At 44.4% G+C, this 17,112-nt stretch overlaps 2 protein-coding genes and 1 long non-coding RNA gene across 5 annotated transcripts in view; 1 reads left to right on the forward strand and 2 right to left on the reverse strand.

Annotated features, from left to right (window-relative positions):
• Positions 1–793: 793 nt before the first annotated feature.
• gpr155b (G protein-coupled receptor 155b) lies at positions 794–8,809 on the forward strand. Of its 3 annotated transcripts, none has more exons than XM_034551580.1 (20): positions 794–921; positions 1,199–1,388; positions 1,725–1,872; positions 2,008–2,137; positions 2,234–2,409; positions 2,760–2,912; positions 3,023–3,090; positions 3,327–3,498; positions 4,036–4,191; positions 4,724–4,807; positions 4,913–5,036; positions 5,144–5,228; positions 5,438–5,525; positions 5,690–5,930; positions 6,044–6,121; positions 6,478–6,653; positions 6,877–6,972; positions 7,068–7,132; positions 7,238–7,375; positions 7,743–8,809. In XM_034551580.1, the coding sequence occupies exons 2-20, from the start codon at positions 1,231–1,233 to the stop codon at positions 7,789–7,791; spliced, it is 2,385 nt and encodes a 794-aa protein (XP_034407471.1). In that variant the 5' UTR covers positions 794–921; positions 1,199–1,230; the 3' UTR covers positions 7,792–8,809. The 3 variants fall into 3 exon arrangements, with proteins under 3 accessions (XP_034407471.1, XP_034407470.1, XP_034407472.1); XM_034551579.1 differs by having other exon boundaries at positions 7,801–8,809; XM_034551581.1 differs by lacking the exon at positions 6,044–6,121.
• A 1,189-nt stretch (positions 8,810–9,998) lies between these two features.
• LOC117743804 (transmembrane protein 41A-B-like) lies at positions 9,999–15,622 on the reverse strand. The gene is given in 8 exon segments (XM_034551661.1): positions 9,999–10,514; positions 10,517–10,611; positions 10,614–10,668; positions 10,757–10,903; positions 11,774–11,929; positions 12,043–12,193; positions 15,111–15,352; positions 15,461–15,622. Coding segments are annotated over 7 exon segments (879 nt in total). The 5' UTR covers positions 15,299–15,352; positions 15,461–15,622; the 3' UTR covers positions 9,999–10,427.
• A 537-nt stretch (positions 15,623–16,159) lies between these two features.
• The window catches only part of LOC117743805, a 2,310-nt gene continuing 1,357 nt past the window's right edge, over positions 16,160–17,112 (reverse strand). Inside the window, exon 3 of the long non-coding RNA XR_004611124.1 lies at positions 16,160–16,663. This is a non-coding gene — a long non-coding RNA (uncharacterized LOC117743805). The remainder of the gene's footprint in view (positions 16,664–17,112) is intronic.

Here is a 17,112-nt window from a genome sequence, read left to right on the forward strand (position 1 = left end):
ATTCATTAAGTTATTTGGTGGAACACTGGTGGCAATGATCTACGGAGTAAAGGCTTGATTTTAGTGTCAATATTCTTAAAATAATCTCTTAAAAGTTAGTTTAAAAAGTGAAAAATAATTGGTTTTGTGTCCCTACATGTTGTAAACATGTTTTTTTATTTGTATTATTTGCTAAGCATTCCCATTGCTTATGAAATACCACAGGGGGATAATCCAACTTCCCTGAACTAACACAAGCCATGCATACTTTCACATGCACACACACGCACACACACACACTCAACACAATTTAATTATTTGTCTTTTCTTTCTTTTTCTTTTGTTGTCTATTTTATGCACATTGTATTTTATGTTTGTCGTTTTGTAAACTATTTTAATATTATATAGGTGGAGGATTTTAATTTAGGTGGAGGCTTCAAATGAGCCCAGTTGGCTTTTTGCCTCTTCCTGCACAGGGATATTAATTTATCTCTATTATGTTTGTTTATTTTTCAATTGTATTGCTTGAATTGTGCAAATAAATAAATAAACCTAAAGATCATGATCATTGCCCCTCATCACATGTGTCGCACGCTTTTAACCAATCACAGCCGCAGTCGAAAGTGCACGAGGCGGTGATTGGCCGAAACGCCTGTCAGTCGCTATTTTAGGGCGTGGCCACACACAGTGAAGGAGCCCCTGAAGCGCAATCTCGGCCGGTGATTGGGCTCCGAAGCGCAATCTCGCCGGTGATTGGCTGAATCGCCCGTCGGTCATTCCTTTAGGGGCGTCGCCACACTCGGCGGCTGCCAGATTCGGGAGAGAGCTTCATCCGAACTCTCCCCCCCCCCGAAACGGGCGAGAAACACGGGCTTGTTTGAGGAGCACGACGGGTGAATGTCCGCCATTTATTGACCAGAGATGGTCTTCTAAGTAACAGAGGTGAGCTTCCGGTTTCTAAAGGATGTCAATGCCAGATGTTGAAGGGGAAAGCGCTCCCTAAATCCCTGATGTTTTTAGCTCCTAGCTAGCTAACGGTCACCTGACAGCTTCCATTCAGGGGTCTTAACGTGACGTCACCTGGTTTAACCTCCCAGGAGAGTGTCGTCACGTGGGTACAAGTGTTGTCACCTATCTATCTTTTAATTGGAAGACATATTAATGTACCCCCCCCCCCCCCCCCACACACACTGTTTACCATCCCTGTCTTCCTCGCCAGCCATCACCTGACCTCCCCGTCCCATCAGCACCATGGAGCCCGTCAACAGCTACGTGCTGATCCACGGGAAGAACATCTCCCACAGCCCCCTGGGGGGCTCTGGCGTGGGGCCACACATGTCCATCGACAAGCTGTTCCCGGCTCTCCTGGAGTGCTTTGGCATCATATTGTGTGGCTACATAGCCGGCAGGTAGGGATCCATTTTATTTATTTAATATTTGTCTTCATTTACACCCCCTATAAACAGTACACATTGATGGACATTCCCTGCATGTTTAATGTTAATATGTTATATATTGCCCAGAGAATTGTTGCTGCTTAGTGCATAATAACCCTTGAATAAAGGCTGGGTGTAAAGTAAATAGCACAACCACATGACCGGTGAGTGGAATACCTCGGTTCTACAGGTATGCAGCCACCGTGTTAAGGTTATGACTTGTTGAGATATCCCGTGAAAAAATATGGATGTTAATAAGTGTTTTCCTCTGTGTGTTTTTGACCATTTCCTCCGTCCCCGACCCCAAAGGGCCGACATCATCACACAGAGCCAGGCGCAGGGTTTGGGCAACTTTGTGTCCAAGTTTGCTCTTCCGGCTCTGCTCTTTAAAAACATGGTGCTGTTGGACTTCGCAGACGTCATCTGGTCGTTTCTCTGGAGCGTCCTGATCGCTAAGGTGTGTGTGTGTGTGTGTGTGTGTGTGTGTGTGTGTGTGTGTGTGTGGGGTTCACACTTTTACAATATGTAATATCTATTTTTGTATTCTACATGGTGGTGGTTTGAGTCTGTGGCGCTCCCGTCCCGCGTGTAGGTGACGGTGTTCGTGCTGGTGTGCGTGCTGACTCTGATGGTGGCCAGTCCGGACTGCAGGTACAGCAAGGCCGGCTTGTACGCCATCTTTGCTACGCAGAGCAACGACTTCGCCTTAGGATACCCCATCGGTGAGGCTGTCGACGCAAAAAAAAAATACACACGCCGCACTGACGTCTCCTACACGAGTTGTATTTGTTATTCCTTTGCTCTCTTTGTATTCCTAGTTGACGCTCTGTATCGAAGCACATATCCAGAGTACCTCCAGTACATCTATCTCGTGGCCCCGGTCTCCCTCATGCTCCTCAACCCCATCGGCTTCGCTCTTTGCGAGGTGCAGAGGTGGAAGCAGGCCAGCCACTCCCACAGCACCCTTGGCATCCTGGGACTCGTAGTCCTCCAGGTATTGTGCATACAGTATATATATTTAGATATATAAAATAATATAATATATATAATATAATATAAATATATATATATATATATTTATATTATATTTATATATATATTATATATAATATATATAAATATATATTCATATAATATTTATTATATATAATATATATAATAAATATATATATATTCATATTATATTTAGATATATATTATATTATAATTAATATATACAGTATATATTATATAGGTGTTCTAAGGGGATTACCAAGCCAAGTGTAACGCAGCGTTTAGAGGGCACGATAAAGGTGAGATCTTCTAAGTTCTTTTGATCCAGCCCTCTGTCGGTCACCTGTGCAGGTGTTGAAGAACCCGATGGTGTTCATGGTCATCGTGGGGATCATCGGCCACTTCGCCCTGGGCCAGCGTATCCCCGCCGTGCTGTCGGAGTTCATCGACGGCTTGGCCAACTCGTTTGGAGGCGCGGCCTTGTTTTACCTCGGACTCACTATGGTAGTTTGGTTTTCTGTACCGTCCTGTTTTTTTATTAATATTTTTCAGTGTAATTTAATCTCAACAGTTTTGAAGTTCACAGTAAACACGAAGACGTTTTCCTTTGTCAGGTCGGACAGCTTCGAAAACTAACGCGAGACACCGGAGTGGCCTTGATCCTGCTCATCACAGCCAAACTGTGAGTGGGACCATATAAAGTGGGCGTGGCCTACTCGGAGTATACTGTATATTACATAAATATTCATGTTTCACTATATTGAGGTATATTACATAATAATAATCAATATAATGGTGCCAATGCAGTGCGCCGCCACAGCCTCAAAAAGGACTAATTCGTTGGCTGTTATTTCTCTTTTCCCAATTTAATTTTGTGTGTGTGTGTGTGTGTGTGTGTTTGCGTCTCTCTCTCGGCAGCCTGGTGATGCCGCTGGTCTGTAAAGACATGGTGGACATTCTGGACGTGGGCGTGAACAGCACCAGCGCCAACCACACCAGCCTGTCTAACTTTGCCTTCCTGTACGGCGTCTTCCCCACCGCGCCGAGCGTGGCCATCTACGCCGCGCACTACAACATCGAGCTGGAGGTGGTGAGCGGCGCTCGCCGAGCGAAGGACACTTTAAAAACACGGCGGCTGGTGGCGGGGGAGAGTAGTTTCAGTCGATGCTTTTAAAACCTTTATTTCTTTTGTTGACTTAAAAACAAGACGCCGTCACGGTGTCTAAATAACTGGCAAATGTCCTGTTCAGGTCACATGACCAGAATAAGACACTAAACACACACACAAGCCAATAAATTACAATTCCTTATTAATAGTTTTAACTGCGTCCACAAAAACACACACACACACACACACACACACACCATGCCTCAGATACATGTAGTAGTTGAATTATTAAGATTGTATATAATTTTAAGCAACATGGACATTATAACCCACTTGTTTGGAAGGTTTGTTTGATAATAGCCGGCAAATATTTGTGTAAAAAAATTTAAAAAGTGATTATTATAATTTTTCATTAGTGGGTAAAAAAGGTGGAAGAGAAGAACATTTATTTATGAAGGATAATTTCTATTTTCGACGCCACATTTCTGTAAACGCTGCGCCTCGCGGTCTCTTCTTCAGGTGACTTCTGGGATGGTGATCAGCACCTTCCTGTCGGCGCCCATCATGTACGTGTCGGCCTGGCTGCTGACGATCCCCCTCATGGACCCCACCCCCCTGGTGACGGAGCTGGAGAACGTCAGCTTCAACATCAGCATCATCAGCCTCGTAGCCCTGGTGTGTGTGTGTGTGTGTGTGTGTGTGAGAGAAATATAAGTGTGTGTGTGTGTGTGTGAGAGAAATAAGTGTGTGTGTGAGAGAAATAAGTGTGTGTGTGAGAGAAATAAGTGTGTGTGTGTGTGTGTGAGAGAAATAAGTGTGTGTGTGTGTGTGTGTGTGTGAGAAATAAGTGTGTGTGTGAGAAATAAGTGTGTGTTTGTGTGAGAGAAATAAGTGTGTGTGTGAGAAATAAGTGTGTGTGTTTGTGTGTGTGAGAGAAATAAGTGTGTGTGTGAGAAATAAGTGTGTGTGTTTGTGTGTGTGTGAGAGAAATAAGTGTGTGTGTGAGAAATAAGTGTGTGTACGAGAGAAATAAGTGTGTGTGCGTGTACGAGAGAAATAAGTGTGTGTGTGTGTGTGAGAGAAATAAGTGTGTGAGAAATAAGTGTGTGTGTATGAGAGAAATAAGTGTGTTTATATATATATATATATATATATATATATAAAGTGTGTGTGTATAAAATGTGTGTGTGTGTGTGCCTCCTCTCAGGTGTGGACCATCGTGGTGATGCTGCTCAGCAGGAAGTTCAACAGACTTCCTCACCTCTTTGCCTTAAACCTGTTCCTGGCTCAGGTGAGTGCAGCTCAACACATCTTATTGATTCACAACGTGTGACGTGTCGGAGGTCCATTCAGCACGTTGGCTCCTCCCACTTCCTCCCACCTGAACCCGCTGTAGTTCCTGGTGTGCGTCAGCATGATCCTGTGGAACTTCTTGGTGAAACAAGACGACAACCTGCTGGGCCAGATCCTCACCTTCACGCTGCTCTACGGCTCTCTGTACAGCACCTACGTCTGGACAGGTGAGCCTCAGTGAGCGCTCTAGAACCGATTCAGTGTCTGCTGTCCAAAACGTAGCTCGACCAATCGGGTGGCCCCGTTTCCAGTGTGTACCATGTGACCGTTTCAGGTTTAATTCCTCTCTGCCTGGCGCTGACCAACAGGGATGACCTGCTGAGGCTGCGACCGGGAGTGTTCATGGCGTTGGGTTGGGGGTAAGTCGGCACGCTCGGGAACCTTCTGTAAAAAAATAAATAATAATAACTTTAAAACTTTTATTGTTCACAAAATCGTTTTTAAATAAACAAAAAAGTACTGTTGGCACAGTTTAAGTACCAGACCGAGGTGTGAGACATTATCAAACACACAAACTGCAAATAAAAATATCAAATATATACGTGTGTGTGTGTGTGTGTGTGTGTAGGGTTCCCTTCCTGGTGGTCGGAGCCCTTCTGCTATCAGGAGAAAGGACTGACACCATAGACTCCGCCTTCTTCTATGGCCGAGCTCAGGTCAGAGTTCTCTCGTCTCTCCGTCTGTTTTTAGTTCCTATTTGAACCGTATCATTAGAAATTGTATCTAAAACTCGTTGTTATATCCTGTCCTCTCTCTCTCTCTCTCTCTCTCTCTCTCTCTCTCTCTCTCTCTCTCTCTCTCTCTCTCTCTCGTCCTCCAGATCATCAGCACGGCGGTGGTGCTCGCCGTCAGCCTGCTGCTCGGCGCCGTGTCTCTGATGGGCCTCAGCCAGGCGGGCAGGGAGGAGAGCGGCTACGAGGCCCTGAACAGAGCGGCCCTGATGGGCATCGGTGACGAGCTGAGGACCCCCGGTGGCCTGGAGGAACCCCAACAACAACAACAACAACAACAACAACAGGAGCCGCAGATGGCAAATTCCCCAGCCGGCAGCATCAACTCAGGTAGCTCTGACCTGTGTGAGAAACATATATCTGCACACTAGGGTTGAGAACATGACCTTCTAACCAGATTGTGTACGTAAACATATTTGTGTTGCCTATTGTTGTGTTGCCAGACCTCCACGGCTTCTCTCCTCTCCAGCCAATACCTGACATGATAGCCAGCACGCAGAGGGAGCACTCAAACAACACCAGTAACATCATCACTTTACATCTATATATATATATTTATTTTATATATATATTTATGTATTATATATATATATATATTTTTTTTTAATATATATATATATATATATATAATTTATTTATTTTATATATATATATATATATATTTATTTATTCATTATATATTTATTTGTTAATTATATATATATATTTTATTTATTTATGTATATATTTTTTTCCGTTCGTGAATGTGAATTTTATATGACTAGAATTAACTTGACTGTGAGAGTACTGTGATGTTACTTTTTAGTAATAAGAAAACAAAACACAAAAAAGTATTTAAAGCACTTAAATAAACGGCCATGCGTCTCTTCCCCTCCAGGCCACAGCGGGGCGCTGTGTGACGGGCTGCAGCCGCCGCTGCTGCAGCAGCAGCCGGGTTCTTCCTCGTCCGAGCAGCCGCTGAACCTGCCGCCGCCCGGGCTCCAGACCACCGACGACAGACAGACAGTCAGACACGTCCTGCTCTGCCTGCTGCTGTTTGTCAGCCTGCTGGCGGTGAGGAAATTACACAATAAAATACACACACATAAATCTAGTTTATTATTATTAATATATATATATATACAGTTAAATGTGCTGTTCCTTACACTCCACCACACAGGTTGACATACATTATTTATATCGGCTTTACTTCACTGGGCTGATGTGTAGAAACTCTTTTTTATTGAGGACCAGGCATCCTGTCCCCTGATTGGTCGATGCGTCTGTCTGTCTGCAGAACCTGTCCAGCTGTCTGTGGTGGCTGTTCAACAAAGACCCCGGGAGGCTTTACCTGGAGCTCCAGTTCTTCTGCGCCGTGGCCAACTACGGACAGGTAGCGCTGAGCGTGGCGACTTTTCTTTCTCTTTTAAATGTGTAAAACTGGTTGTGGGAGCAGAACCAGTACTTCGAGACCCTCTTGTGTCCCAGGGCTTCCTGTCCTTTGGGATCTTCGGTCTGGACCGGCACCTCATCATCCTGCCCTTCAAGAAGAGGTGAGGGGAGGAGGGGGGGGGGGCTCTCTCGTAGCTTCTAGAGTCATCTGAGGTCAAATGAGGAACACAGAAATGTGTGTGTGTGTGTGTGTGTGTGTGTGTCAGGCTGCTCTGGCTGTGGCAGGGCCGAGACGATGAGGATCTGAGTCCCTCAGGTGTACCAGAGGAGGTCCGGCTCACCTGCACCCAGTTCGTCCGCTACCACAAAGACCAGTGCGTGCAGGACATCGTGCACACGCGCAGGTACGCGTTATTGAGTTTCTCCTCTTTGCATGGATCTGTTTCTCTGCAGCTTACTGAGGGTCTTTATCCACCTTCAAGTGGAACCATTAGACATTATTATGTGTATAGTACATGCTTTATTGTGCAGATATCAGTTATTATAGAGAAACATGATGTCGCCGTGCAACTAATTCTTAAGAGACGAGGACACTTTGTTTCTGGATGTTTTATGAGTCCTGGGTGCTTCTCTTTTCTTTTATTCTAACACGTTATTTCTCATATTCCTGTCTCCTTTTCCTTTCCTTTCTTCCCCTTCATGTTTCCTTTTCCTTCCTCCCTGCTTCCTTGTGCCTGCCCCCTTTTTTCTTCCTTCCCTATCAACCCAAAGTGGCTTGGGGGAGAGTGTGAGCGCCTCGACAGGTGAATCCTTCCTCTGATAATGACAGGTTCGGAGGAGGAGGAGGAGGAGGGCGAGAGGAGGAGAACGGGGGCTTGATGCACCCCCCGTCCCATCAGCCCCAGTACCGACACCCGCATCAGGATCTTCAGGAGCCGCAGACCCTCCGACGGATTCACCGATCTCAGGATCCGGATGAATCTGAGTCCCACCGCGACGTCCCGGAGGAGCAGATCTGTGACCCGGCTAATCCTCTTGCTTCGACCCCGCCCCATCCCGATCCTGATCCCGACCCCGACCCCCAACCCCTCTTTGAAGGTGCGTTTCGGGGCAGTGACTTGGTGGACTGGCTGGTCGAGCGCCTCCTGTGCGCCGGGCGAGCCGAGGCCCGACGCTACGGCGTTCGACTCCAGCGGGGCGGCGTGCTGGCTCACCCGGCGGGTCAGCACGCCTTCAGGGACGAGCCCACCCGGCTGTACCACTTCACACGGGAGGAGAGGGGGGGTGGAGGGGAGGAATGGTCCCAGGTCATGTGAGAGGAGGCTGGGGGGGTGCATTGTGGGACATTTGAGGGGGCTGTCGCCCAAAAATGTGAAAACATCCGCTGATGAGAAGCTTCATTTGCAGTTTAATTGGAAAATATAATAAATACTAAATACAGGCGACATGGAAGAACAAGTGATGGTCGGGAGAGGAAAACAAGCGCCCCCTGCTGGTCACCAAGTCCCGTCGGCCTTTTTCTTTTTTTGGGGGGGGGTTTAAACGCTTTGATTTTAGCATTTTGATATTTTGCACGTTGCGTCCGTCGCCCACGTGGACGACCTGCATGACCCCGAGCGGCACCGAACCTCCCGAGTGACGTCATTCTACACGTGGTTTTTGTTGTTTAATTATGCAACTCACTGGTTATTGATTTGTCTTGTGACCTTTGCATTGTTTAATTGTGTTGAAATATGTATTTTGGACCATGGGTGGAATCTGGCACAAGCTTGATTTTAGCCCAGGACGTGAACTCTTCTTTTTGGGGTTGCTGATCCTGAATAAACTGATGTAATTAAGTTTATTTAAAGTGATACGTCACCTTTAGTGTATCTCTACTCTCTCCACGGATACAAACAATCCTAAAACACTCTTCTAATGAACATAAACTTGACATTTGACCCGAGGTTGACCCTTGACCTTTTTCTCCTGAAGCATTATGGAAGAAATAATATTCCTCTGTTCTTCTGGATCCTGTTTTTCTTTTTGTTTAGTTTGAAATGTGCATAAATGTCTGTCGACTGACGCCACATTCAAGTTCATGCAGATCACATCAGGTCCTTGTTTACTGAGTCGAGTGCCTGCCTACGCCAATGTGAAGGTGTGTGTGTGTGTGTGTGTGTGTGTGTGTGTGTGTGTGTGTGTTGGACTGATTACTGTCACTGGATGTTTTTTTACGTTTGTGGGCACGAGAAAGTCACGAATAAACTACGTTTGCATCCAAATGAAAACTCACTCCTCGTGTCTCTTGTCGCCCACACGAGCAAATTATTGATTCTGACTGAAAACAACAGACTTTACAGGTTGTGTGCGTATTATTATTATTATTATTATTATTACATAATGCACATTGCTCAGCCCAAAACTTCTAGCTGACGTAAACAAAGAACCAGAATTAGTTTTATTTTTTGGTGTTTTTTTGACACCAAAACGTGACCCGACTGTAAAAACCTTGAACTTCACGACGCTGTCGGGCTGCAACATGAGAACTGATGCCAAAATAATACAAATGGATTTAACTTGAAATTACCTCCTAAATAATAATAATAATACAGTAGATGTCCAGGACATCTGTCCCTCTCTGCGTTTTCTCATGTTTTTTATTTTTTATAAGAAGCTAAAATGTGAGACTGCAAAATACGGACTTAAAAAAATAAATAAATGGTGCAATTCCCAAATGTTTTAACAGTTAAATTAATTCCACTGACGGCAACAGAAAATCTCAAAGATGAATTATTGGCTAACTTCTCTATGAAAAATAGTTTGCTGCACTCTTAAAACACGTTTCCTGTTAACAGGAGTGAAATCTTAAGGGACCTTTTTAAAGTGCAACAGGACACTTAAAGGTGATCTTCTCATGACGACAACAATTTAAAAACATTAAAACATTATCAAAGAGTGTCTTTTTCTTTTCTCCTGTGAGATGATGCTGGACCGCATCAGGACCGTCTTGAGTTCAGTGAGGTAGTAAACTCCCCTCGGGGGGGGGGGGGGGGGGGAGGAGTCAAGTCATGTGACCACATGACAGCATGTGTTGGCTTTGTTGAGGCCATCGTGAGAAGATCACACCCGCTGTTTCCTCCGAGTGCAGTCACAGCTACATTAAGACGTGTGTGTGTGTGTGTGTGTGTGTTTTAAGAAAAACAAATAAAGGATCAAAGCGTGGGCGTTGCGCGACGGGCAGCCTCCAGCGGGGGGGAACCCGACAAAATGACGGCAGCCAGCGGTCCTCGGTGTCGCATCCATCCACCCATCCAAAAAGCATAAAAATTGTCAGTTTTCCGGGTCATTCCTCAGTGTAGAAATCATTAAAAGACCATTTTTAAGACGTCTCGAGTCTTGGTGCGACCTCACAGGGAAAGAAAGGTCACGTGCCGACCGGTGAGAATCTCAAACCGGGCCCCAGAAGTCCCAGAATCACCGTCTCTTCCGGTCCCGCTCGACCTTGACGTGGGCCCGGCCGGGTCCGTTGCCGTCCAAGCCGTCCACCCGGAAGGCGGGCCGCCGCCGCACCGCTTGATCAGCGCCCCGGGGAGCAGCGCCACGAGGGCGATGGCCAGCAGCTGGGCCAGCGTCCCCCAGGAGAAGACGTCGTCCAGGAGGAGATCTCGGAGAGGATGGAGCCCGTGCGGACGCAGATGAAGTTGTAGGGAATCAACCTGTGGAGGAGGGAGGCAGCAGGAGGAGTCATCAGTGTGTGTGTGTGTGTGGTGTGTGTGTGTGTGTGTGTGTGCGTGTGGAGTCTCACCTATTAACACAGAGAAGAAGAAAATGTGCATGGGGATGTTGAGGACGGGACAGGTGATGTTAAGGAACCAGTTGGGAGTCATGGGGAAGAATCGGAGGAAGAGGAGGAAGAAGAACAAACTGCTGCGATTTTCCTCCACCTGACGGAGGAAGGACAAAGGAGACGGAGAGAAGGAAGAGGAGGTGGTGAGAGGAAAGGGGGAAAGAAGCGTCTCCAGGTTTCCTTCTAACTAGGAGGAACAGACCTTCAAAGTGCACAAATAATTATTTTGGTTTCCACTGGTAAACAAACTGGTGGAAGATTTTATCAAAAAAATTAGAAATGCATATTAATATAAAGCTAGTCGCAGAGGTCGAGAGGTAATTATTTATTGAACATTTATCCTCAATGTTCATGAAACGCCTTCATTAACGTCCACGTTTCATTAAATGTGTCGACAGGAAACGTGCAAACATGCTGCAAAGCACGTTAACGCGGCACGCTTACGTTAGCTAGCCTACGTTACCTAGCTTACGTTACCTAGCCTACGTTACCTAGCCTACGTTACCTAGCTTACGTTAGCTAGCCTTCGTTACCTAGCCTACGTTACCTAGCTTACGTTACCTAGCTTATGTTAGCTAGCCTACGTTACCTAGCTTAAGCAAGTTTATATAAGCTAGTTTGTGGTAGCTTACGTTAGCTACGTTAGGTAAGGTATATTACGTAAGATACCTTACGTAAGATACCTTACGTAAGCAAGTTTATATAAGCTAGTTTGTGATAGCTTACGTTAGCTAGCTTAGGTAAGATATAGTACGTAAGATACCTTACGTAAGCAAGTTTATATAAGCTAGTTTGTGGTAGCTTACATTAGCTAGCTTAGGTAAGATATATTACGTAAGATACCCTTACGTAAGCAAGTTTATATAAGCTAGTTTGTGGTAGCTTACGTTAGCAAGTTTATGTTAGTGTAGTAACTCAAGTTAGCTAACTCACATTAGCTAGCTGACGTTAGCGACGTCTCCTTACCTTCTTTCTGCAGCAGCGCCACCTTCTCCGGGAAGAGCTGCACCACGTGCTTCTTCCCAAACGCAGAGGAGAGCATGAAGCAGAAGGTGGAGCCGACGGTGGTGAGCAGGCAGGCCAACGCCAGGCCCTCCCAGGGCCCGAATATCGCACCGGCTAGCACGTTCTGGAGAGGGGGGGGGGGGGGGGGGTCGGAGTACATTGTGCGTCACTCGATGGCACTTAATACTAGGATATTCTTGGGGTGCCTGAATGACTGCAGTGAGGCGTGTTCGGTACCAGGAGGGAGGAGCCCGGTATGGCGAAGGACTGCTTGTAGAGGTAGGCGCTGCAGAACAGCAGCAGAACGTAGCCGTGGTGTTCTCTCTTGTAGAACTTGAGCGTGTCTGCGAGCTCCCGCAGCTCGTCCAGGTCAGACGGGAACTTCAGCCTGGACGGGAAAACACACACACACACACACACACCACAGCCACAAGACTCAAAGACTCAAAGATTCAAAGCACGACATCCTTTCTCAAGACGTCCCCGTGGCTTTAAGAAGCCCTCGCAGAGTTCCAACAAAACAAAGCCTTTTGCCTTTTATCATAAGAAAGTAGCAATCATCACTCCATCACTCATTCAACCAATCACTCCATCACTCCATCACCCCATCAACCCATCACTCCATCACTCCATCACTCCATCACCCCATCACTCCATCACCCCATCAACCCATCACTCCATCACTCATTCAACCAATCACTCCATCACTCCATCACTCCATCACCCCATCAACCCATCACTCCATCACTCATTCAACCAATCACTCCATCACTCCATCACCCCATCAACCCATCACTCCATCACTCATTCAACCAATCACTCCATCACTCCATCACCCCATCAACCCATCACTCCATCACTCATTCAACCAATCACTCCATCACTCCATCACTCCATCACTCCATCACCCCATCACTCCATCACCCCATCAACCCATCACTCCATCACTCATTCAACCAATCACTCCATCACTCCATCACTCCATCACCCCATCACTCCATCACCCCATCACCCCATCACTCCATCACCCCATCACCCCATCACCCCACAACTCCATCACCCCATCACCCCATCACCCACAACTCCATCACCCCATCACCCCACAACTCCATCACCCCATCACTCATTCACTCCATCACTCCATCACTATATCACTCCATAACCCATCAACCTATGTAAGACAACAATATAATTTTATTTGGATGAAAGAAAATGAGGCCACAGTTTTTTATAGCCTTCTCCTAATTATATTAAATAATCCTGCTTCATATGATTAATTGCCGTCTGTTGAGTTTTTCTGTTATCCAACTCGATCCAGAGTGATTTCACTTTTTCATTCCCGATGTTTTAATGTGAAGCTGCACGTATCCGGACCGGTACACATGTATTCCCTTGCTTCCTAAATGTATGATTCAAACATTGTTTTTAAACAAAATCATAAATGATGATTGGGCCTGTTTTCCACAGTGCGGATACGGACCTACGAGTTAAGAGTCGTGCATAAAGCGACATTAATAACGCTCCATGGAGGAAGAAGAGGAAAGCTCACATTAGAAGGAAGGGAGTGGGGGGGTAAGGGGATACATTTTGAGGGACAGAAATAGGGTCGCTGCCTGTAGACTTGAGCAGAGGGAACACACACACACACACACACGCACACACACACACACACACACCAAAATCCCCCCCGTTGAAACTCAAGATGCCGACGTCCTCCCCCACCTGCTCCGACAGGCAGCATTCCTGGTTTCTACTGGTCAGCGGACAAACGTCCTGCTCTCTCATTGGTCAGCAGGTCAACGATGTGTGAAACTGAGATAATGCGTTTTAAGTATTTAAGGAGAGAAATGCGTCAACGTGGGCACTTTTAATTTGGTTTACGCATAATCCCATGGGAAACATTCAGTCTCTGAGTTTTTATATATATATATATATATATATATATATATATATATATTTAAATATATATATATATATATATATATACTTATATATATTTAAATATATATATATACTTATATATATTTATTTATATATTTATGTATATAAATATATATTTATTTATATATATACATATATTTATTTATATATATATTTATTTATATAAATATAGATATATTTATTTCTACATATATAAAAACTTTTTTTTACTGATTTAAAGCAGAGGGTTATTTGCTCTTTATACGATGATACGCATCGTTATCTCCAGATTATTACCAATACACAGCAATAATTATCAATGCTAATAAACAGTTCTGACGTACTTTTAAGCTGTAAAATGTAAAAGCAGCAATAAACCAGACGTCACCACATTTAGGCCCATTTTCATGACGTCAATAACATTTAATAATGAAATAACTTAATAATGACCTCTTGATCAATCAGCCCGTCTTGGTTAATCTGAGGGGAAGAAATATGGTTTAGTATTATTATTTTAACTCTGGTTTTACTGGGATATGACCATCTTATTATTATTATAACAACCCAGAATAAACTCACTTTAATTCAACTGTTATTTAGTTTTGTTTTTCTTTCGTTTTGTTTCTCAATAAATAAAAAGATGACGACTTGACTCACACATGCAGACACGCCACGTTTCAATGACTTGATAAGCAACAGTATAATATGAGTCATATCGCTGTGATCTCACACACACACACGCACACACACACACACACACACACACACAGATTGGTCCTGCTCTTGGCTTCAGGGCGTCTTGGTCGGCGTTATTCTATCATCCCGAGACGAGCACACACTTGACTCTGTGGCACATTACAACATATCGCTCACACACACACACACACACACACACACACACACACACTCAGTTCCGGATCCTCCAAGTGGTAATTTGAGATTTACCTCCAAGGTAAATATGAGGAGGTCACATGATTATTACTTCACTTTCTGCTTCCCCAATGTTCACGTTTAAAAAAAAAAAGAAGAGGGTCGGGGTCACGAGAGTTTCACTATCATGGATGTTTTGGGCAATTTATCACTGTGGCTGTTAATATATCACTATTTTATTGGACCTATTTTATTGGATTTTATTGAATCTGAGTATTTATTTGCATGAAGGGCTAAAAGTAACTAAAATAAAATAAGAATAAACGACTTTATTATTATAATATTGGCGTAAATTAATCCTCAACTGGATTTTTAAAAAACATATTTGTCACTGTTAATTTGTTTCCCAATGCATATCTTGAAAACTATAATATAACATAAATATATAGGAATAATTAATTTAACAATCTGTATTTTAAGACATCACATAACAAATATTATTATTTTTTCCATACCTGTACTCCCGGACCTCCTGGCCCCCCTGGCCCTCCTGGCCCCCCTGGCCCTCCCGGACCCCCTGGCCCTCGTCCTCCGCCGGGTCCCGCAGGACGTGCGTCGGTCCCGGGGGCAGACGGGTCGACAGCAGGTAGAGGAACACACTCGCGGCCGCCACCAGGGCCGCCAGGCCGGCTAAGGAGCGCATGTCGCTCCGTGCTGGAACTTTATTTTCTCTCACCGGACAAAACTTCACTGACAGCTGAATTAAAAAAAAATAACATAAAATAAAAAGGAGACAAAATAAAAACACGTGTTTCTCGGTTCAGCTCGGACGCCGCAGACCGGGCGAGAGGACCGGGACGCTCACCGGGCAGCAGGCTGCAAATGACGGTTGACATTTCTGTCTGGGTTCGGCAGACGGGTCACGTGACCAACAACTTTCTTCATGTCGAAGGGGGAAAAAAGACACTTTGTTGACATGTTGTTTATCTCTTCTTCTTCTTCTTCTTCTTCTTCTTCTTCTTCTTCTTCTTCCTTTGTTCTTTCCCCAACAGACCGGTTTGAACAGGTTTGACTCATTTAACTTTGTGGTTGTGAGAAACTCTAAATGTGCACTTACACCAACGGGCCGCTAGAGGGCGACGTGGTGACGGCCATGCGTTAGGTTACACTGTGCAGCGGAAATATTGATAGATCAGGATTATTAATCAATATATTTGATTAATAAACGCAGGTTTGGAATCAATAGCAATACTTTAAAAAGAACTTGTGCATATTTTGTCTGTTTTTATGATTAGTATTATTATGATGATTAGTATTATTATTATGTATTTCTATATATTTCAGTGACGTTATTAATAAAATGTGTTGTACATTTTGTTATTTGTTCTTTTACTTGTGCATGTGCATTGAGTATCACTACTTTTACTTAACATTTGAATACTTCTTTATAGACGTTATTATAACCACAACCATGTCTCGCACCTGTACACGGCTTTACACCCATAAAACCGTGGGAGAAGCTGATGGAAATATATTAGACATTTATTATAAGAAGATACAAAACTTTAGATCATGGCTTTTTTAATGTGCTCCAAAGTAACAACGATGATGAAACAAATAACCAAGAAAGTAAATAATTAAGGGAGAAAAAGAGCAACCCTGAGGTTTGACAAAATCAAACGAACAATAATCAATCCCTAAATAAAGAAAGAAAAAGAAAATAACCCTTTTTTAATATAAGTAAAATAATGACAGAGAACCGAGGGTTTAAATGTCATTTCTCAACAACAAGTTGTTTTAAACAATAAGAATAGTTTGCATTTAAAGAGGGAGCCGCCTGAATGCGTCTAACGTTGCGCAACAGTGTGTAAAAAGAAAGCGCGGTAAGGGAATCGAACCGGAGACCCATTTCACGCGGCGGCAGCCTGAACCACATCCCCGTGACGGGTGAAGAAGGCTCGCGTGACCTCTCACAACCTCTGAGGCTTAATCGTCATCATCGTCTCCGGCTCAGAGTCGGTCCAACCGTCCCCCATAATCTCCATCATGGCCACTTCCTCTTCGAGAACTGTAAGATTGAGAACACCGATGTTCGTCAGTATCGAATCGTGGGGTTCGTAAGACTTGGTAACACTTCGTAAGACTTCATAAGACTTGGTAACACTTGGTAACACTTCGTAAGACTTCATAAGACTTGGTAACACTTGGTAACACTTCATAAGACTTGGTAACACTTCGTAACACTTCACAAGACTTGGTAACACTTCGTAAGACTTCATAAGACTTGGTAACACTTGGTAACACTTCATAAGACTTGGTAACACTTGGTAACACTTGGTAACACTTCGTAAGACTTGGTAACACTTCGTGAGACTTCATAAGACTTGGTAACACTTGGTGAGACTTCATAAGACTTGGTAACACTTCGTAAGACTTCATAAGACTTGGTAACACTTCGTAACACTTCGTAACACTTCAAAAGACTTGGTAACACTTGGTAACACTTCATAAGACTTG

The sequence above is a fragment of the Cyclopterus lumpus genome, chromosome 15 (assembly GCF_009769545.1).
Source record: "Cyclopterus lumpus isolate fCycLum1 chromosome 15, fCycLum1.pri, whole genome shotgun sequence".
Classification (NCBI taxonomy): domain Eukaryota; kingdom Metazoa; phylum Chordata; class Actinopteri; order Perciformes; family Cyclopteridae; genus Cyclopterus; species Cyclopterus lumpus.

Excerpts from the sequence above, each read along its gene's own strand:
- gpr155b (XM_034551579.1), top strand. The coding sequence starts at position 1,231 with ATGGAGCCCGTCAACAGCTACGTGCTGATCCACGGGAAGAACATCTCC. Across the intron at positions 5,037-5,143 it reads CAGCACCTACGTCTGGACAG|GTTTAATTCCTCTCTGCCTG; the intron begins GTGAGCCTCAGT and ends TGACCGTTTCAG. Across the intron at positions 7,376-7,800 it reads GACATCGTGCACACGCGCAG|GTTCGGAGGAGGAGGAGGAG; the intron begins GTACGCGTTATT and ends TGATAATGACAG.